At 46.3% G+C, this 17,166-nt stretch overlaps 1 protein-coding gene and 1 long non-coding RNA gene across 6 annotated transcripts in view; one reads left to right on the top strand and one right to left on the bottom strand.

The window, feature by feature from the left end:
• Nucleotides 1-5,439, top strand: part of LEF1 (lymphoid enhancer binding factor 1) — a 57,459-nt gene extending 52,020 nt beyond the window's left edge. For all 5 annotated transcript variants that reach the window (XM_084518966.1, XM_084518967.1, XM_084518964.1 and 2 more), the window contains one exon: nucleotides 4,285-5,439. In XM_084518966.1, the coding sequence (XP_084375092.1) occupies nucleotides 4,285-4,364 (80 nt within the window). In that variant the 3' untranslated portion in view covers nucleotides 4,365-5,439. The remainder of the gene's footprint in view (nucleotides 1-4,284) is intronic.
• LOC311436618 lies at nucleotides 4,723-11,098 on the bottom strand. Its single transcript, XR_014692970.1, has 7 exons — nucleotides 10,956-11,098; nucleotides 9,749-9,984; nucleotides 8,857-8,998; nucleotides 8,086-8,572; nucleotides 6,297-6,423; nucleotides 5,485-5,652; nucleotides 4,723-4,968 (listed from the first exon to the last, which is right to left on the bottom strand). It is a non-coding gene; the product is annotated as an uncharacterized lncRNA (long non-coding RNA).
• Between the last annotated feature and the right edge of the window lie 6,068 nt (nucleotides 11,099-17,166).

Here is a 17,166-nt window from a genome sequence, read left to right as displayed (position 1 = left end):
CAGGAAAAACTCTAGCTTTTGTTTAACTGCGGCAGAAAAGGTGATCTACAAAGAAAACTTCACGTATGTTACTTCTTTTCGAAAATTTCCACTTAGTCCTTTGCCAGTCCCTCACATCTTTTGTGTTACCGGAGGTTAAAACTGCAGCAGCAATTCCGGTGCCCCCAGGAACAGCCAGATCCCTCTGCCAATCTCTCAGTCTATCAAACAAGCAGGGCGTGGAGTTTTGTTGTTGTTTTTAAATTAAAAAAAAAAAATAAAGTAAGTCACAGGCATGGAGTCCTGGCTAAACATCTGTCCCCTTCCTTAGTGCTTTAACACTTATGATTTTGTCATTATTTTTAAGAGGAATGGGGTGTGAGGGGTTCATTTAATTATTTCAGAAAGCAGAGAGACTTTGTCTTGGTCTTCCCAGTATTTACTGTAGGCACTAAAGGGGCACAAGCCGATTTTTTCTTCCCCTGCAGATCACTCTTAGCACATTTTTCTCCTTTAAGAAGCCGCTGGAGATCGCTGTCTAGAGGTAATCTGGTTTTTATTACAAACACGGAGCCTCCCCCACCCCCCAACAGGAAAAACATGTCGTGGGCCTTCCAGCCTTCCAGATCTCAGCGCAGGGCACGAGGCTCACGCTGCCCACCCCGGGGGCTTTTGATAAGAGCCACACCTGCTTTGGCACCGCCGGCTGGCGCTCAGCAAAGTGGGAGCCCGAAAACACCGGGGCGTTCCCAGCGCGGCTCCCGGCCTGCCCTGGCTCCCTGCAGGAGGGTGGCGATGGTGTTAGCAGCTCCTCACCTCCCTGCACCCAACCCCTGTGTTTGTGTTTGCCCAGCACGATCCCGATCCCGGGATCTGGTTTGGGCTCACCCCACACGCCGTGGCCCAGCTGGGCAGGAAGAGGAGCAGACGGCAGCGCCGGCATCGCCCCGCTCGGCCTTCAGCCCCGCTGCTAAAGAGCCTCTGAGCGCCCAGAGGGAGCCTCGCTGGTAAATCATCGCCTGGTTTTGCGTCCTCACCTTTCCAGAGCGTTGGCTGAATGCTGGCAAAAGGTCGAACGTGTTCATTTGGGACTTCAAAAGAGAAAGGACAGCTTCTGCCGTCGGGTCGCTGAGTTGGCCCCGTTGTTTAAAGCGCTGGATTCAAACCCAGGGCTGGAGACCGGTGCCTTTTTTTTTTAATTTATTATTTTATTTTAAATACACGTAACTGCTGTCATCTTGCATCTTTATACAACTGCGTAAATATAAACAACCTGCGGTGAGGGAAGGTGTAGACAAAAAGCACCTGGCTTACATTTTTAACTTTCTCTTGCCTTCTGTGAAGAGTCAGAGATTCCCTTTCCCCTGTCCTTACTCCTGGAGTGACCCAGACCCTCAGCCTTCCTCCGTGACCTCTCCTGATCAGCGTGACGTGGACGAGGCTGCCTAATCCCCTCTCCCTTGTTGGAGCAGGACGGAGATGAGCCGAGGGCTCCAGGAGAAGCACGGGGAGCACGAGGCGCTCGCAGACCCACCCTCCGGTCCGTCGCCTTCCCAAGAGCGGGGAGGGATTTTGATCTCCCTCCAGTGCCCTTGTCCTCAGCCCAGGTTTTTTAGAAGGCTTCATATTTATGGTGGAGATTCCTAAAGTGCAGTTTTACCATTTCATGAGTAACGCTTGCCTTGTTACTCTGACTTATTGTTGAATTTTATTTCTGTTCCTTACTCGAGGTAGTTTTTTTTCCCTTTTTTTTTTTTTTCCCCTTTCCTCCTGCAGTCAGATGCACGCTGCAAATGGCACAGACAGTGCCTCCTATTGTGGCTCAGGCTCAAGACTTCACATATGTAAAATGTGACTTGCAGCACTTTCTTTGAAGCCTAACCACAGCCAGGGAGCTGTAATTGCAGTCTTTGATTGCGCCGACTTCACTTGTGGATTGGGCTTTGCTAGGGCATGCCTTGCTTGGCCAGACTTCAGCTACAGCCCCCCAGTGAAGCCTTAGATGTGGGAAGTCTTCAGTCTCCTTCGCTCATGCCTGTGGTTTCTTGAAAAGAATCCTGAGTTGACCTGTTTTATATCTGTAAGGCAACACGACCGTCAGCCTTATTTTTTTAGGTATTATTTGGTTTATCAGCAGCGGGAGCAAGTCGTGCGGCTGGGGAAAGGCTGGGTTCTAGGTGCTGGTTTCGGGACGGCCACCGTGTCATTTTCTGTGCTGCACTGTCCTCTCAGAAAAAAAAATATATAATATATATGGGGGGGGCTTTGCTGTGCCTGACCCCTCGCAGAATTAGAGCAGAATCTGCAGCCTCGCTATCGGGCAGAGCTTGTGGAGAGCAGGCAGCTGCTGCGAGCGCTGCTCTGGCCCCTGTCCGAAAAAGCTGAGGGCCAGAGCAAGGCCGCGGTGGTTATTTTAACCTCCTGACTTCAAAGGCAGCTCGCTGGTAGGGGAAGGGGGGAGGAGGCAGGGAACCATCTCAACAGAAGAGCATTTCATTTCCTTGGGTGCAGGAGACATTCCTGGCTGCTAATGGGGAGTAGCTCTGAATCACGGCGCTTGTATCGGGCGGCTGTGAACTACTGGCCTGGCGCCTCAAGGCCATTCCTCAACAGGAAGCTGAATGTTTTCATGTAAGACTGAGAGGAAAACCTTCCCAGGAAGAGCAACCTGGACCAAAGCTTTGAAAAGCCAGGATGAAAAGGCACAAAATAAATATAAAGCTGCAGGGTGCTCTCCCCAGTGTTCCTCTGCTGTTTGCTTGGCCTCCCTTTCCGTGCTCCTTGGAAAGGTAGAGCCCTTCGTGGTGCTTTGATCCGCATGTGTTACGGAGCACTGGGCTTTTTTTTTTTTTCCCAAAAAAAAAAAGAAGCAGGAAGCGAAGAAGGCTTTTTTTAGTCGGGACTTGGGCTGGTTTTATGAGGAAATAGGAACTGAATTAGTCAATACAGACCACCTCTGTTGAAACCGCTGGGTTTCCAGCGGACTTTCAGCTGCGAGGCCGCAGTGGCTTTAAATGTCCTTTTGTGGCTACGGGCAGCAGGTGAAAATCATTTGTGATGTGCCAGGGGACGGCGGTGGCTGGGGCAGGGAGCGTGTCCTCGGAGCTGAAGCCCTGCAGCACGCTCCTGCAAGCCTCAGCACCCTCAGCTTTCCCTAACACGGTCACAGAGGCGGCCCCTGCCGAGGAGTCAGCGTGGTTGGGAGCAGTGTGGGTGCTCAGATCTCGTGCTCACCAAAAGCAAGCGGTCCCAAATCAGTCTCGGGGGCTTTCTGCCTTGTGTACACCAGCCCCTGCAACCCCTGTGCAGGACGGGGTGCAGGGCTTACACTGAAGCTGCAGGGGATGGGGGCAGGGGATGGGACTGGGTTACAAGCGGCCCTTGTTTAAGCACTGCAGCTGTAATACTCACTGGTTATTTCTGCTCGTGGCTCGTACAGGCTCAAGCAGTCAACCTACTACAACCATCCTAACAGGATGCACGCAGTTGGGAAATTCTGGTAACAGGAGTTTGAGTTATGGTCTAAACAAGGCGGCTTCTTCAGAAACTTGTCCTGTCTTGCTTTGCAGGATTCAAAGTGTCAACAGTGTCGCTGTGTCCAATAGTTTGTGTTTCTTCTGGTGAACAGTTCTCTCACCTTCACCACCAAATTGCATTCACCTGCTGATCGCGCTCATTCCTCCAAGCTCTGCTCCTCGAAGCCTCTCTCTGCTCGTTGGGCAGTTGAGCACTACCTGGAGGTCAGCGTAGGGTTTTGGGGCTTCCACTAATCCTGAGCCCAGCACTGGAGACCACCAGATTCCTCTGCCCAGCTGCTCGCAGGAGACAGCATTTCTGTGTTTCCACAGTGCTGAGCTGGAGGTTTGATTGACCTTAACAGCTGCAGTGAAAAAGCCCGAGGATGTCTCATTTTGTAGCAGGTATATGGGTGAAATGCTGTAGATAGACAACTTAAATCCACTACGAAAAGGAATTACTTCTGTAATATGCTGAAGGTCTAAGTAGCTTTAAAAGCACTTTTTAGTTGTTGTGGACATCTGTTTACAATCCAAAGCACTCCAGTGTGAAACAAAGCCATGAATATTCTTGCAAACCTCAGGTGAGAGCAAATAACGATGCACCACACTTATCAGCCATTGCAAGCCCGTGTTCCACTCCCTGCTGTCAGAGTTACGGGGACCCATCACCACGTGTTTCCCAGAGGACAGCTTCTTTGAATGGCTTAATTTAAAAAGAAAAAGAAAAAAACCACACAGGTTTCAAATCATCTTTATCTCTGTCTCTGTCTTTCTCCCGTCCCTGTAGGTGGGAAAAGAAACGCTTTCTCAACTTGCAAAGCAAAGGCGGCGACACCAGGACCCCTGCTGGAGATGGAAGCTTGTTAAACCCTAGGTGTGTCCTTCATCCACACAGACCACCCCCAAGGAGTCTGTCTAGGATGTCATTCACCCTGATGTCACTGCTAGAGACACTGAATCATAAAGACAATCACTGCCAAAATCCTTCACTATCACAAGGTCCAGCCCCGATAGAAATAGAGCAAGCGAGCTCCTGGGTCAAGCAGAGCAGCTTTTGTCTCCACTCCACCTCTGCCTTGCACTCTTAAGCCCTCGTCTCATCCGTGTCCATGTCGAGTCAGCAAACAAAGTCGCATGGCTGTCTCTGCCTGCTTCAGCCAACAGGGTCACCTAGACCACAGCTGCCCCATACAGCACGTCGAGGAACGGAGTCTGCCTGGACCAGGACGACACGCTCAAAACTTCTTTTTATTTAATGGTGCGACAGGATCAATTTCGGTTTTAGCTTTTTTAAGAAACTTGAATGCTTTTGTATTTTAACTTTTAGTTTGTAATTTCCTTGGTGTATATTTTACTAGGTATGAGCTTTTAAACAAGTGTCAAAAATCTGAACTACTTTTTAAATAAAAGGGTTTTTTCTTTTTTGTTTTTTCTTTTTTTTTTTTTTTTTTTTTCCTGCCAGAGGAAAAGCCTGTATGGAAAAAAAAAAGGTGGCTTTTTTGTTAAACTATTTGTAACAAATAGTGGCCTCTCAGTCTATATAGTACGGTGTCATATAGAACTAAATAAATGTAACAACAGTCAGCTGGTCAGTAGACACGTCAGTCTTGCATCACCTACTCTGTAAACATAAGCAATACATCCAGCAAATCTGACTGCAGTGAGTTCTCCTTCTCACCCATTCCCCTTCTCCTTGTAAAAAGCCCAGCACTTGAATTATTACTTCAATTGTTCTGTATTTGTATCTGTTTTTGTTAGCCTGTTAGTGGGATTTTATGCCAGTTGTTGAAATGAGCATTGATGTACCCATTTTTTAAAATAGTAAGGCACAGCCTTTGCCAAAAATACTGTCAACCAATTTTATTTTTTTTTTTTGTCATTCCAGTTTGAGTTAATGTGCTGAGCATTTGTTTTTTAATAAAAGCTTTGTAATAAAACTAAAGTCAATTGTCTGGCTTCAGAAAAAAAAAAAACAAAAACTACTCACACTTGAGGGAGCTGAATCCCTAGAAAGTAGCTGCGAGCCCCCAAAGGTGCAGGCACCTTGAAGGCTGCAGGCTTTTGGCTGAGGGGCCCCTTGGAGGAAACGCAGTGCGTTTGGCTGCTTGCTCACCTGAAGCCGAGTCAATTTGGAAGACGTGGAACTTTTTTCTTCCTAAAGGGAGCAGAAATCTTTTGTTTTCATCCCAGGAGAGAGGAATCAGCAGGCCCAGTGCTCCCTTACGCTTCTCAGATAGAACTGGCCCATCAGGCAGCAGCAGGCGCTGTGGCTGCTCCCTCTACTTTCAGTTTCCTACTAAAATCTCATGGGTTTTAAGCCCGTGATCGATTCCCGTCCTTCTGGATGCCATCCATGCCCACATAAGGAGCAGGAGCCTCCACTTGCGTTTCTTATGGCCCTATAAATTCTCCAGCAATCAGGGACTGGAGCCAGCTGCACGATCAGCTGCTGAGGGCCCGGTTTCACGCTGCCAGACCCAGAGCAGCAGCAGCACACCCTGCCTGCTGCTGGTGGTGCCCGCGAGGCAAGCAGCTCCTCTGCACTCTCCAAACCCGAAAGCACAAGTGTTTGAGTCTGTCCAGCCCCAAACCTACCAGCGACTGCACTGCTACCTTTCCCCTTTTGTTCAGGGACTGGTGTTTCACAGCTCTGACAAACAGATACAGCTGACTTCCACTAAAGGACTTCAGGTGGGGGAAAAGGAAAAAAAGCCACTGTAGCCATGGGTGAATTATTGCAATGGCTTGTGAGCACCACTGCAAAAGAAACGTCACGGACTGTGAACTGAATGAGCATACCTTGTGTCTTGAGCCGTGTGTGGCGTGGGACTGGCCTGAGTCAAGCTCAAGCCACCAGAAGTGGCACAGGTGCCTTAGTCCCGAAGGAAGCTCCGTGCTTAGGCTGCTCGCAGCTGACCCTGCAACTCTGTTGCATAAGAAGAAATTTCATAATTAAAGATGTTGTATCACAGCTTCCTTCCAAACCAGCGCGCACCGCACACAAACGCAATTGTAAGAATGCGGCCGGCCTGTCAGTCCCTGCCATGTTTATTTCTAGCAACTGGTGATTACTTAAAAAAAAATAAATCTAAAAAGTGACCCAGCAAAGGAATGCTTTCAGCCAGCAGGAGGAAAGCCCTCTCAAAGAGCAGCAGCCACATGCTGGAGTTTTGCAAGACCTGGCTTTATTTCCGTTCTTGTCAGTTAGCCCAGCTTTTGCTGGAAACCTGCTTGGGTTTTGTTTCGAGGGCTGTTTTTGTGACCTTTTAGAAAATAAATAAATAAACAAATAAATAAATAAAGGGGGAAAAGCAAACGCTTCAGTGCAGGAATTGTTTTAAATCAGGGATTACTGCAGTGAGGTCTGTAGATGACATGCTCCAAAGATAGCAGTCCTCTTTGAAAACACAGCTACTTTCGCTGTTTGGAACTTATTTTTTTTTTATTTTTTTTTTTTAAGGCTGTTTAAAAAGCCACTTACCCATTTTAGGGAAAAAAAAGAAAAAAAAAAAAAGAGTTCCCAATAGAATCCCAATAGAAGCATTAGCCTTAGGTAGCAAGGTATCCCAGCACACTCTGTAGACTTGCCTGTCCCAGGGTTGAGAGGTCCTTCAGCAGTAATAGCGAAGGGGAAAAAGAATTCGGGAGCTAAAAATAACACCTCTGCTGTTCCCGTGCAATGAGCAAGCGCCATGTGTTGGACTCGTTCACAGATCAAAGACCTTTCACGTAAGAGCAGCTGTGGAAAAGGTTAACTGATAGACAAGGCTTCGGATGCTGCCCTGAGAGCACCTGCGAGAGGCCGATGCCGCTGTCCTGGAACAGCCTCTGTGGGTCGGGTCAGGGTCTGCTCCTGCCCTGCTGTACCAAAATCCAACAGCCCCGAGCCCTCCCTGTGCTGCAGCACAAGGCACAGGAGCTGGTAAAGACAGCCCAGTGCTGATGGTGTCAGACTGGCAGTAAAACCAGGCCTAAACCCTTGACGGACTGAGTAAGTTACTCCAGGCGAGACCCAAACCCGACAGCTGAATCCCTGAGGAGCAATTTAGCATTTCACCATTTCTCTCTTGGGTGCCTACGGAGACAAAACCCACTCGTTTTGCACAGAAAACACCTTTAAGGATTTAAACGTTCCTGTCGAATGGCCAACCTAACTCTACAAATGCTTCTGTAGAGGTGGCTATACGCCCAGTCTCTGTGCCATGCACTGCATGCCTGGCACACCCCAAAAAGCTCTGCACAGGTCCCAGTACAGGTTCTGTGCTCATAAACACAGAAGATGCCCTGCTAGCTGGGGAACACGCGTCCCCTCCTCTCCTCACTGAAGAAAACAGCAAAGGGGAAAGACCCAGAAGAGGGCAGCAGGGCCCGAATTATTTATGGCCAACCCCACCGGATGAGGTGGCTCCCCGGGCTCCTGGATCACCTGGACCAGAGCCATTTCCCCTTTGTTATATAAAAGAACAATGCCCCGGGCTAACTTCGGCTTCTTACACAGCAAGTGATGACAGATAATAGAGGATTATCTGCTGCTACAGCTCCTGCTTGGCACTAATAAATAGCAGAGGCAGTAGGTTAGTTAGCTAACCTGGCTGGTTAGGGGAATCTCAGTGAGTGTGGGAGCTGGAGGATTGTTCGAGGCTGTACGAGAGCAGAACCCAGAGCATCAGCCATCTGCACGCCTCTGAGAGCTCTGCAGCACACGAGGCTTTGAAGCAAGCAGCCCCTGGTTTTTGATGCCTCCCCCTCTGATCCACGCAGCAGCTAATTGCGCTAAAGCAAGAGAGGCAGAAAATGAGGGACACTGCGGGGACGGGGAAGTGCCCAGCAGCCCCTCTAATCACGTAATTGCAGTTTGCTCCCTGGCACTCACGGGGGGGCGAGGGGTCAGGCAGCCTCCCCTCCAGCCAACTGCACAGCGCCGAGAAGAAGATTACGAGGGGAAGCAGCAGCTCCACAAACAGATCGGCTGCAGGCCGCCAGCTCTGAGCACATCCCTCCTCGGTCAGGTCGGTGGCACAACTGCTGGGCTAACGAGGGAGGTGGCCAGAAGAAGAGCAGCTCTAAGAGGGAAACTGTAAGCAGACATCCTGAGAGGAAGCCAGCAAGCTAGAAAGTGCACGCTCATTTCTCTACGTGACAGGCCAGGAAGAGAGTCTCTGCATCCAAGTACGCATTTACGCCGTGAGTCTCCTCGCAGATACAAAAATCATTTTTAGAAAGAAAGAAAGAGCCTGCAGCCCCAGTAATGGAGATGTATCTGCCACAAATATGGGAAGTGAACCTCTTAAGCAGCAGCTTTCAGCCAGGTCAAAGAACTAAAATTCTGCTCTCCATCCTCCCAGGTAAATACTCCTACCTTGACTCCACGGGCTTTAGATGCCATCTTCTCTCTGGCTCCTCCTGCAGCAACCGTAACTTCACTGAGCCACAGAAATGAGGAGGAGATAACAGCCACTGCTTACCTGACCCGGGATGCTAAGGTTTTCTTACTTTACGAGCTGTAAAACATAGTATGATAAACTCACTGGTCCTGCTTCAAGGAAACCCACCATACCCAAACGGGTGACAGGTTTGTTCGTCCCTCTCAGCTTTGGAAAACCAAGGTGAGGTGCTGGGTAACAAAAGAGGAGACAGCATGCGCCAGAGCGTGACAGTGGCATGCTTGATTCATGCAAAGTTTCAAAGCCCGAGATAGACAAAATTCTTAAAATCTAGTTGCTTCTTTTGCTACCGTGAAATATGTTTCCTTATTTTCTCCTCCTGTGACACCTGTTTTGTTTTGCCATGAGTAAAATCACCAGGGGTAACTTCTTCCTCTCCCCCACAATCCTAAATGACACAGGTAGTAATTGTATTTGCAAACAAACCCCGCCTGAGGAATCACAGACTGCCCACTGCTTTTTTCAGGCCTGTAGGAAACCTGCTAGCTCAAACTCTACCCAACTTTTTAGCACAAAGTCCTGAAAGAATTCGTGGTGAAAACATCTTAACCCAAGGTCCCTCAGCAGAGTTAACAATCAGTGTTTGCAGTCACCATATGAAAGTTCAGATTTTGTAAGGCACATTTTGACATATGGCTTAAAAGTTTCCATTTGTGTGAGCCTGGTGTAACTGCATGACTCAGAGCTAACACCACTCACACCACTCAGTTAACCACTAAGGTTTCTCATTCTGCCTGTGCTGGTACTCTCAGGCAGTTACTCTGTGATTTATTTTTTTTTAAGTGTAAATTTGCTGAAATTACTTACTGAAATAGAATGGCAAATAGATTTCTCAATATCCAAGCACTTGATTCTCTCTTTCTTCTGGTCCACTCCATTTCCCTCCTGCTCTAGGGTTTCTCTATCCTCCCACTTTTCTCTCACCTTTTGCTCTGCTCCTGCCCTACCTTCACGGGGACTTCTCTGCTGACACAACAGCACCGCTGAGTGCTTCTTCCACTGGGAAGCAGTCTTTCCTTTCCAGTGACCTGACGCTCTGTTTCCTATGAGCATAAAGAGATGGACTTCAAATCTAGCACAGGTCTAACACCTATTCTGTATCTTCATCCAGTCCAGTTTGGAAATAAATACCATTTGATGACAGAATAGATAAAAATGCTGTTTTCTTTTCAAGTCAGTTTAAGAAAAAACTCCTTGCATATCTGTTCCTCAAATTCATTCTAGGAATGGCACTCCCTCAGCTCACAGATACGTTGTGAGGATCAGATATGATTATATATAACTACATAAACTGCAGATGGAAGAATTACAGAATATCATAAATGAGACGCATTAAAGAGGTAGTTATAACTGCTACCACACACTTAAATAAACATGGAGTATATTATATTAATCACCCTACATTCAAAGAATTCTTCAGATCACCCAACTTCAACAGCTGTCTTGCTAGATTAACCTGATATTGTTTTTGTTTGGGAGTTACCTCACTTTTAGAGGCAATGGTGGCAACTCAGGGAACGGTAAGAGAACAGAGTAAGACTAGGGGAAATACTGAAATCCACAGCCATAATGTATTTTCTGTTGTAGCATTACTCTTCCACGAACCCAGGGAAGTGTGAAGAGATGTACTTTGGTTGTGGGTTGTAACTAAGCAGAAATAACATCCAGCAGAAAAGAAGAATGGGATAAATGTACCATCAGACTGCTACCTGTTACTACTATGACTTCTAAACATGAACGACCAGGCAGCACATTTTCACCTGCACCTTTACTGTATTAATACAATTTTTGGTAGGCACTACTGCCAGTACTTGGCTAATTTGTCTAATTTATAGATGTGACAAATCTTAAACAGGACAGGAAAACCCACAAAGATCTTTGGGCCGTACACAGTTGGGGCTGACTGACATCCTTGTTAATTCACACCTTGAAATCAGTTCTAGCTGAAGGTATCTAAAATCCTTTACCAAATGCCAGATTTCCAGCTGCCCTGTCAAAGTTCAAATTTTGTTACCTCTTTCTCTACCCGTCAGCAGATCCAGCAGCATCTCCAGAATAGCTTCCTCCCCTGCACAAAAGTTAGCTGCCACTGAAGAAAAGCTCTGTCCTTTGCCAAAAGGCACTGAACCTGCAGGTGAAGATCATGTCTATCCATGTCCAAAGGAAGGCTAATAAGATGGTAAAGAGTCCAGAGGACAAGATGTGTGAGGAGCAGCTGAGGTCCCTTGGCTTGTTCAGCCCCGAGCAGAGCAGGCTGAGGGGAGGCCTCATGGCGGCCTGCAGCTCCCTCATGAGGGGGGCGGAGGGGCAGGTGCTGAGCTCTGCTCTCTGGGGACAGTGACAGGACCCGAGGGGATGGCATGGAGCTGGGACAGGGGAGGGTCAGGCTGGTGTTAGGGAAAGGGTCTGCACCCAGAGGTGGTCGGGCACTGGGACAGGCTGCCCAGAGCAGTGGTCACAGCACTGAGCCTGATGGAGTTCAAGGAGTGTTTGGCCAAAGCTCTCAGACACACGGTCTGATTTTGGGGTGGTCCTGTGTGGGGCCAGGGGTTGGGCCTGATGATCCTTCTGGGTCCCCTCCAACTCAGTATATTCTGTGATTCTCTATTTCTCACTATTTACCATTACTCTTCCCTTCCACCACCATGCTACTTCAAAGGCCACATGCCAATAAGCTAAACAATTTTTTTTTCAGCTACAAATCTGTCAAATAATTTCATGGAGCGTAACACCGGTCTTGAGGTAAACTACACATTCAAATTTTTATTCTAAGACAACTGAACCTCCTTACAAATTTAGATCCAAGTAACAATACTGGCTTCAGTTCATAGATTTGCCAGTTCAGTGTCAACTTAGGCAACAATAGCTTTTAGCCTTAGCCAAAAATAAAACGCAATGTCTCTAAGAAAGACAAACACTTCCTCCTCAGTCCCAATTAATGTTTTTGTTTAAAAAAATAATTAAAAAAAAAAAAAGGAGATGGTATCAGGAAAACCACTTCTGTGAAATTAACAGCATCTTTTTCCCCACTCTCGTATTATCTCTCATTTTTAAAAGGAAATTTTACCACTTTAAAAAACCTCACCTCTAGTGCTGAAGGAATTAACTTCGGTATCTTGTCTCCTAAAGTAAGCTGTTTAAATGCTTATCACAGATCTCTCTTCACAGACACTGCCATTTCCCCAAAAGCACCCAGACTGTGATTCAGAACCAACAGCCTCATGCAAATCAGCTCTCAATGAGGCATCTACCCCTTTGTAGCTTACTTTACCACACTCTTTCTTCAAATAATACCTACACAAACTTTTTTAGGCACTTAAAACATTATTTGTGTGCTTAACTTTCGCTGCTTTCCCTCTGATGCTTCATAATAGCATCCTGAACTTAATTCATTAGGAGTAGTGACAACCCTTTGGCTCAAAAGAAAGTGAAGAAATCAGGAGGAAGTATTTTTTCTGACTGTTAGATGCAAGTTCTGATTGCTACTGTCTGAAATTATTAATTAGCAGCCTGAGAGGAGTTCTGTTCCTGTAACTGACTCTGTTCAAGAAAGTAGATAAGCAGCAAACAGAGGAGGAAAAGGCTGAAAATTGCTGGTTTCTTTTTCTCTCAACAGCTAGGGCAGGGGTGGGGTGGGCAAACATCATAGAAATCCACGCCAGTTCTAGTATTCCACATTCTTTTGAGGATTAAGATCAAGATTTAAATAAAACCAAGACCCCCAAAATCAGACTCTTAAATAAATACTTCTTGAAGTTCTGAGAGACATTTCAGTGCTCAAAAGAAAAATCACTGGAAACTGGATGCCTCACCTGCTTAGACATTCTTGAAAACATCGCTGGGCTTCCAACTGACACAAAAGGCTTTCAGAAATCTCACCCTAAATTGCAAATAAAAAAAAAAAAAAAAAAAACAAAAAACACCTGCAACATCAGCTGAAAGGAACCCATTAGTCCTCCTGTTATCTTCAGAGAAATACATGTCAGAAACACTCTACCTTTTACAAGCTCTTTAGAGAAAGCCAACAATTAGAAAGGCCTGTGAAATACAAGTGCAGTATATCTTACACCTGCTTATGTTTGCGGCTTTGTAGGATTCAAAACAGCAGGCCGCAAAGTTAATGTAAAGTAGTTGAAGATTCAGAGTAGAAGCAAGTGTTTCCAGCGGCTGGAGTGCTTCAATCCAGCCCAGGGCATCGCTGCATGGGGAGGAGGAGTCGGGGAGCAGAGCACTCCCTTCCTCAGGTCGCAGATCCTTACGTTACTTGCACAGACCCTGCCAGCAGCACAGCAGACAAATCTCAGTCTGAGCTCAATCAGGAACCCACTTATTGTAAATGTGTGGTTTCACCAATTTCTTTTGCACAAACATTTAATAGATTTATTTGAGGATGCAAGAATAATTAAGCAAAAAAAAAAAAAAGAGGGGGGGTTTACTTGGTGCTAATTCACCACATGCAAATTCCAGCTGTTTACTGGGGACCTACCGCCAAGCATACACATCTTCCCACAGCTCATCGGAAAGCCTCTTGCTGGTGAAAGTGGTTAATCCACAAGATTTTTGTTGCCAAAGCCAAGACTCCAAATGGGGGGTTTAGGTTACTAATGACAAAAAATTTTGCATTCTTTAACTAGCAAATACTGTAAGGGTTTGTGCATTTACAGAAAACCACCCTAGAAGTGGTTGCTGGCAGGAAAACGGGACCAGAATAGCAGAAGCTGTTACCAGGCAGGACAGAGATGCACCAAACAAAGCAGCAGTGAACAACAGGCTCGGAAAAAATCCTGTTATCTGGCAGCCTGAAACAGCCAAAGTAAGCGACAAGTTCCTTAGTGCCCGCCAAGCAAAAGCCTCATGCTAAAATATCCTCCTGTGCCCTGGCCAACCTACAGCATCTGACCAAGGCTGGAAACAAAACCTGGCATCATGCCTCATTTCGATGCCTTGTGCAAAAAGGCACCCACACAGCCAAAGAAATGGCTCCTTTAATAACTAGGTTTTTTTTTGTATTGTTCCTACCCCAGAAGCAACCAAAAAAAAAAAAAAAAATCCAGCCTGCTTCCACAGCTTTATGGTGCTGGCTTCTGTGCAAAGAATGCATTGCTGGGAGTTACTTGCAATCTACGGAAAATAAAACAGAAAACCTCTAACAGAGTAAAACAGAAGCAGAAACTGAACAAGTGCAAAGCTGCTCTGTGGGCATAAAAACCTAAATCTGATTAATATAATACCAGGAACAACCCCAGACCTCATTACATACCGTCCTGAGATTCTGTGAACACGTACGTTTAATTTCATACTCTGCATAGCACTGCATTCATAAATGGGGAAATATGGTGGGTAAGAAAATGGTACATAAAAGGGAATTTCAGTTTTATCATGAACTTTTGAGAATATCATAAAAATCAACAGAGATCTTTCAAATCAACAGAGATCTTTCTACAAATCATCTTTGATGATTTTTTTAAATTACCAGATTGTGCCTCCGCTTAACCCTTCTCTAACAAAATTCAGCAGAAGGCTAAATGCCACTTCCCTCTGGCTATGAGCAACAGGAAAAGCTACAGAAGAACACACAACAGAAGAGATCTCGCTCTCAAAAGCACTCACAGCATCTGCTTTTGTTGCTGTTCTCAGCTCTTCCAAAAAAGCACAGAGAAACAGGAATCATTCAGATCAGCTTCATAATTGCTCACGTGGTCACAAACTGTAGTGAATAAAAGTACTGAGTTGTGAGTCGCTGCTGTGGTACTTGTTAGAAAAGTAAAGCCACCTGTACCATAGCCACAGGGGCAAGAAGACTACTGCTCCTCTGCCTCTTTTGAAAATTCCTGGGCAGGAGCACTTAAAACGTCCAGTTTTCAAGTTCCCTTCTAATTCTAACAGCAAGTACAGATTTAACCTGACAATCATATCTCTACACTTAGCTGCATACAAAGATTTTTGCCTGTTCTTCTCCAGCCTGATAAACGTCTAGTAATTTATAGCTCCTGAAGAGGTTGATCGACAAATCTCAAGCTTTCAGAGGTACCTGAAAGTGGGAAAAGAGCCTTAACCGCAGAACAAACATTGTGAGAAGAACCAAACAGGGCATTGAGAAATAAGTGAAAACAAAACAAGAACTCTGAATCTCGATTTCAAGCCACCACCCATGTTTCGCAGAGGCCTGATTCACTGTTGGAGCTCCGGACTCTGGCAGAGGTGAAGATCTGCTGCTAGGTGCTGGAGTTAACTCCAGGCCTGTCAACAGCCTGCCATTTGTAACAGCTGGTTTCTGAAGGACATTTGCATTGACACTCCAAAACCCTTGGGTCAGATGGTCCGGGAAAAAATCCCACTTGTCTAGGAAGGAAAAAGGATACCTTTCCACGTCGTTTCCTCTAGTTGCTGTCAGCAATTCTTCCTACTGTGTAAAATGAGGCATAGGCTCACAAAGCTCCCACGTGGACAGAGCTGGGCGACTCACTTCAAGGCAGCTACTCATTTCTGGGGGCTAAACTGTATCAGGAGACAGTTACCATACCAGAAATGCTTGGGCAGTGCTGTTTGCCCAACTAAATTCTTACCCAGGTGATGTTCTCTGCAAGTCCCCCCAGCAGGGGATGGAGGAAGCAACAACCTGTGATCATTTCTACTGCGATCCACCCAGTTTAGCAGGCATCCACGTGTCTATTCCACATTCACATCCAGACAGAAAGTTGATATTTGTGTCTTCTACAGCAAGAGAAGGGGCTCAATGATTTTTGCAAACAGACTCGGATTTAAGACTTCAGGATGTCTGCACTCAGCAAACAGGCATCTGTCACCGCTGTCCCACGCACAAGTAGTACTGTGCTCAGTGCCATCAATGGAGAGCATTTCATTTTTTAGACCACAGCCAAATTTGAACTTCTAAACCACGCTTAATTCCTCTTTGGATCCAACTTTACTGCTGCCTCTTGCACTTTATACTCCGTAAGTCCCTCAAGCAGAGCATTTTCCTCCAGTCCAACTAGGATTCCGCTTTCAGCCCTTTCTGTAAAGTTTGCTGTGCTCCCATTTTCTCCCCAACTGTGCCAGCAGCGAGGATGACCATAGATGGAGCACGTTTGGCAGCTGACGTGACCCAGATGCTGAATCTGGAGCCATCTTCCCAGCTGCAGTAGCTGGGCTCACATCCGACTCCTCAGCTGTTGCCTGTCAAGCTGCTCCCAAGCTGTGCCAGGCATCCATCTCAAAGCTTTGATGGAAGTGGGGCAAATGCTCTAAATCTGTGAGGCCTGCTGACAAAAAGGATAAGGAAGACTAAAGGTTTTAAAAGCGGGCCGTGAGGGAAACCAAACACCCCTGTTTCCTTCTTTTTTATCCTCTATTTTTTTTTTTTTCCACAATCTGGTTTTCCCCTATTAATAAAAAAATCAGGAAGAGCCGAGTGGTGAGAGCAGAAATAAATTCCCATGTTCTAGTCTATGTACTGCCCAGCCAGGAGATCATCATACATACATGCACTCAGTTTACAGGTCCAAAAGGCAGAGTAAAAGAAGGCTACGACCCAGCTGAATGGGAACTCCAACCTTCGTGCCCACCTGGCTCTGCAGAAAAGGCTTCCCAGCACTCCTAGCAAGGACAAATCCAGGCTTTGCTAAGTCCCAAGGAAAAAGCTGTAAAGCAGAAGGTGGCTGCCACACCGATCTGTTTACACAGCACAGCCTCTAATTTCAATCCCCCGAAGTACTCAACTACAGTAGTAGTGTAGTGCGTGAAAAATGACACTTAAAATAAAGTGCCAGTAAGTAAAGCCAATTTATAGGACTCTAGAAAGCATCCGGAAGCTTTCACAAGCTTCCTAGCCTAAACAAAACAAAACAACTCTATTTACTAAGCTCTTCAGAATAGGAGCCACCTCTTCGGTATGTTTCTACAGCATCTAGCAAAAGGAGGCCCTTGACCAGGAATTGTAAATGCCAAAAAATCCCAACACAAATCATGAGTTCTGCTTTTAAACGCTGGCATTGGGACCATTTGGTGCAAGTGACAGCCTGCCACCGCGGGATTTTATTTTTATTTTAAACGATACGACATTCAAAAAGCCTGTTCAAGGCACTGTTTATACCTACAGATTAGTGCTGCATTAAGGAAAACCCTAACGAAACAGCTTGCTGCCTTTCCACCACTACGTTGCCAGAGTGAAAAGAGACTGCCCCCCAGTGGGCTACAACCACGTACATCAACTGCAAGCCACAGCG

Source organism: Aythya ferina, assembly GCF_964211825.1.
Source record: "Aythya ferina genome assembly, chromosome: 4".
Lineage (NCBI taxonomy): Eukaryota > Metazoa > Chordata > Aves > Anseriformes > Anatidae > Aythya > Aythya ferina.
The sequence above is the reverse complement of the archived record's forward strand: the minus strand, read 5'-3'. Positions and strand labels throughout refer to the sequence as shown.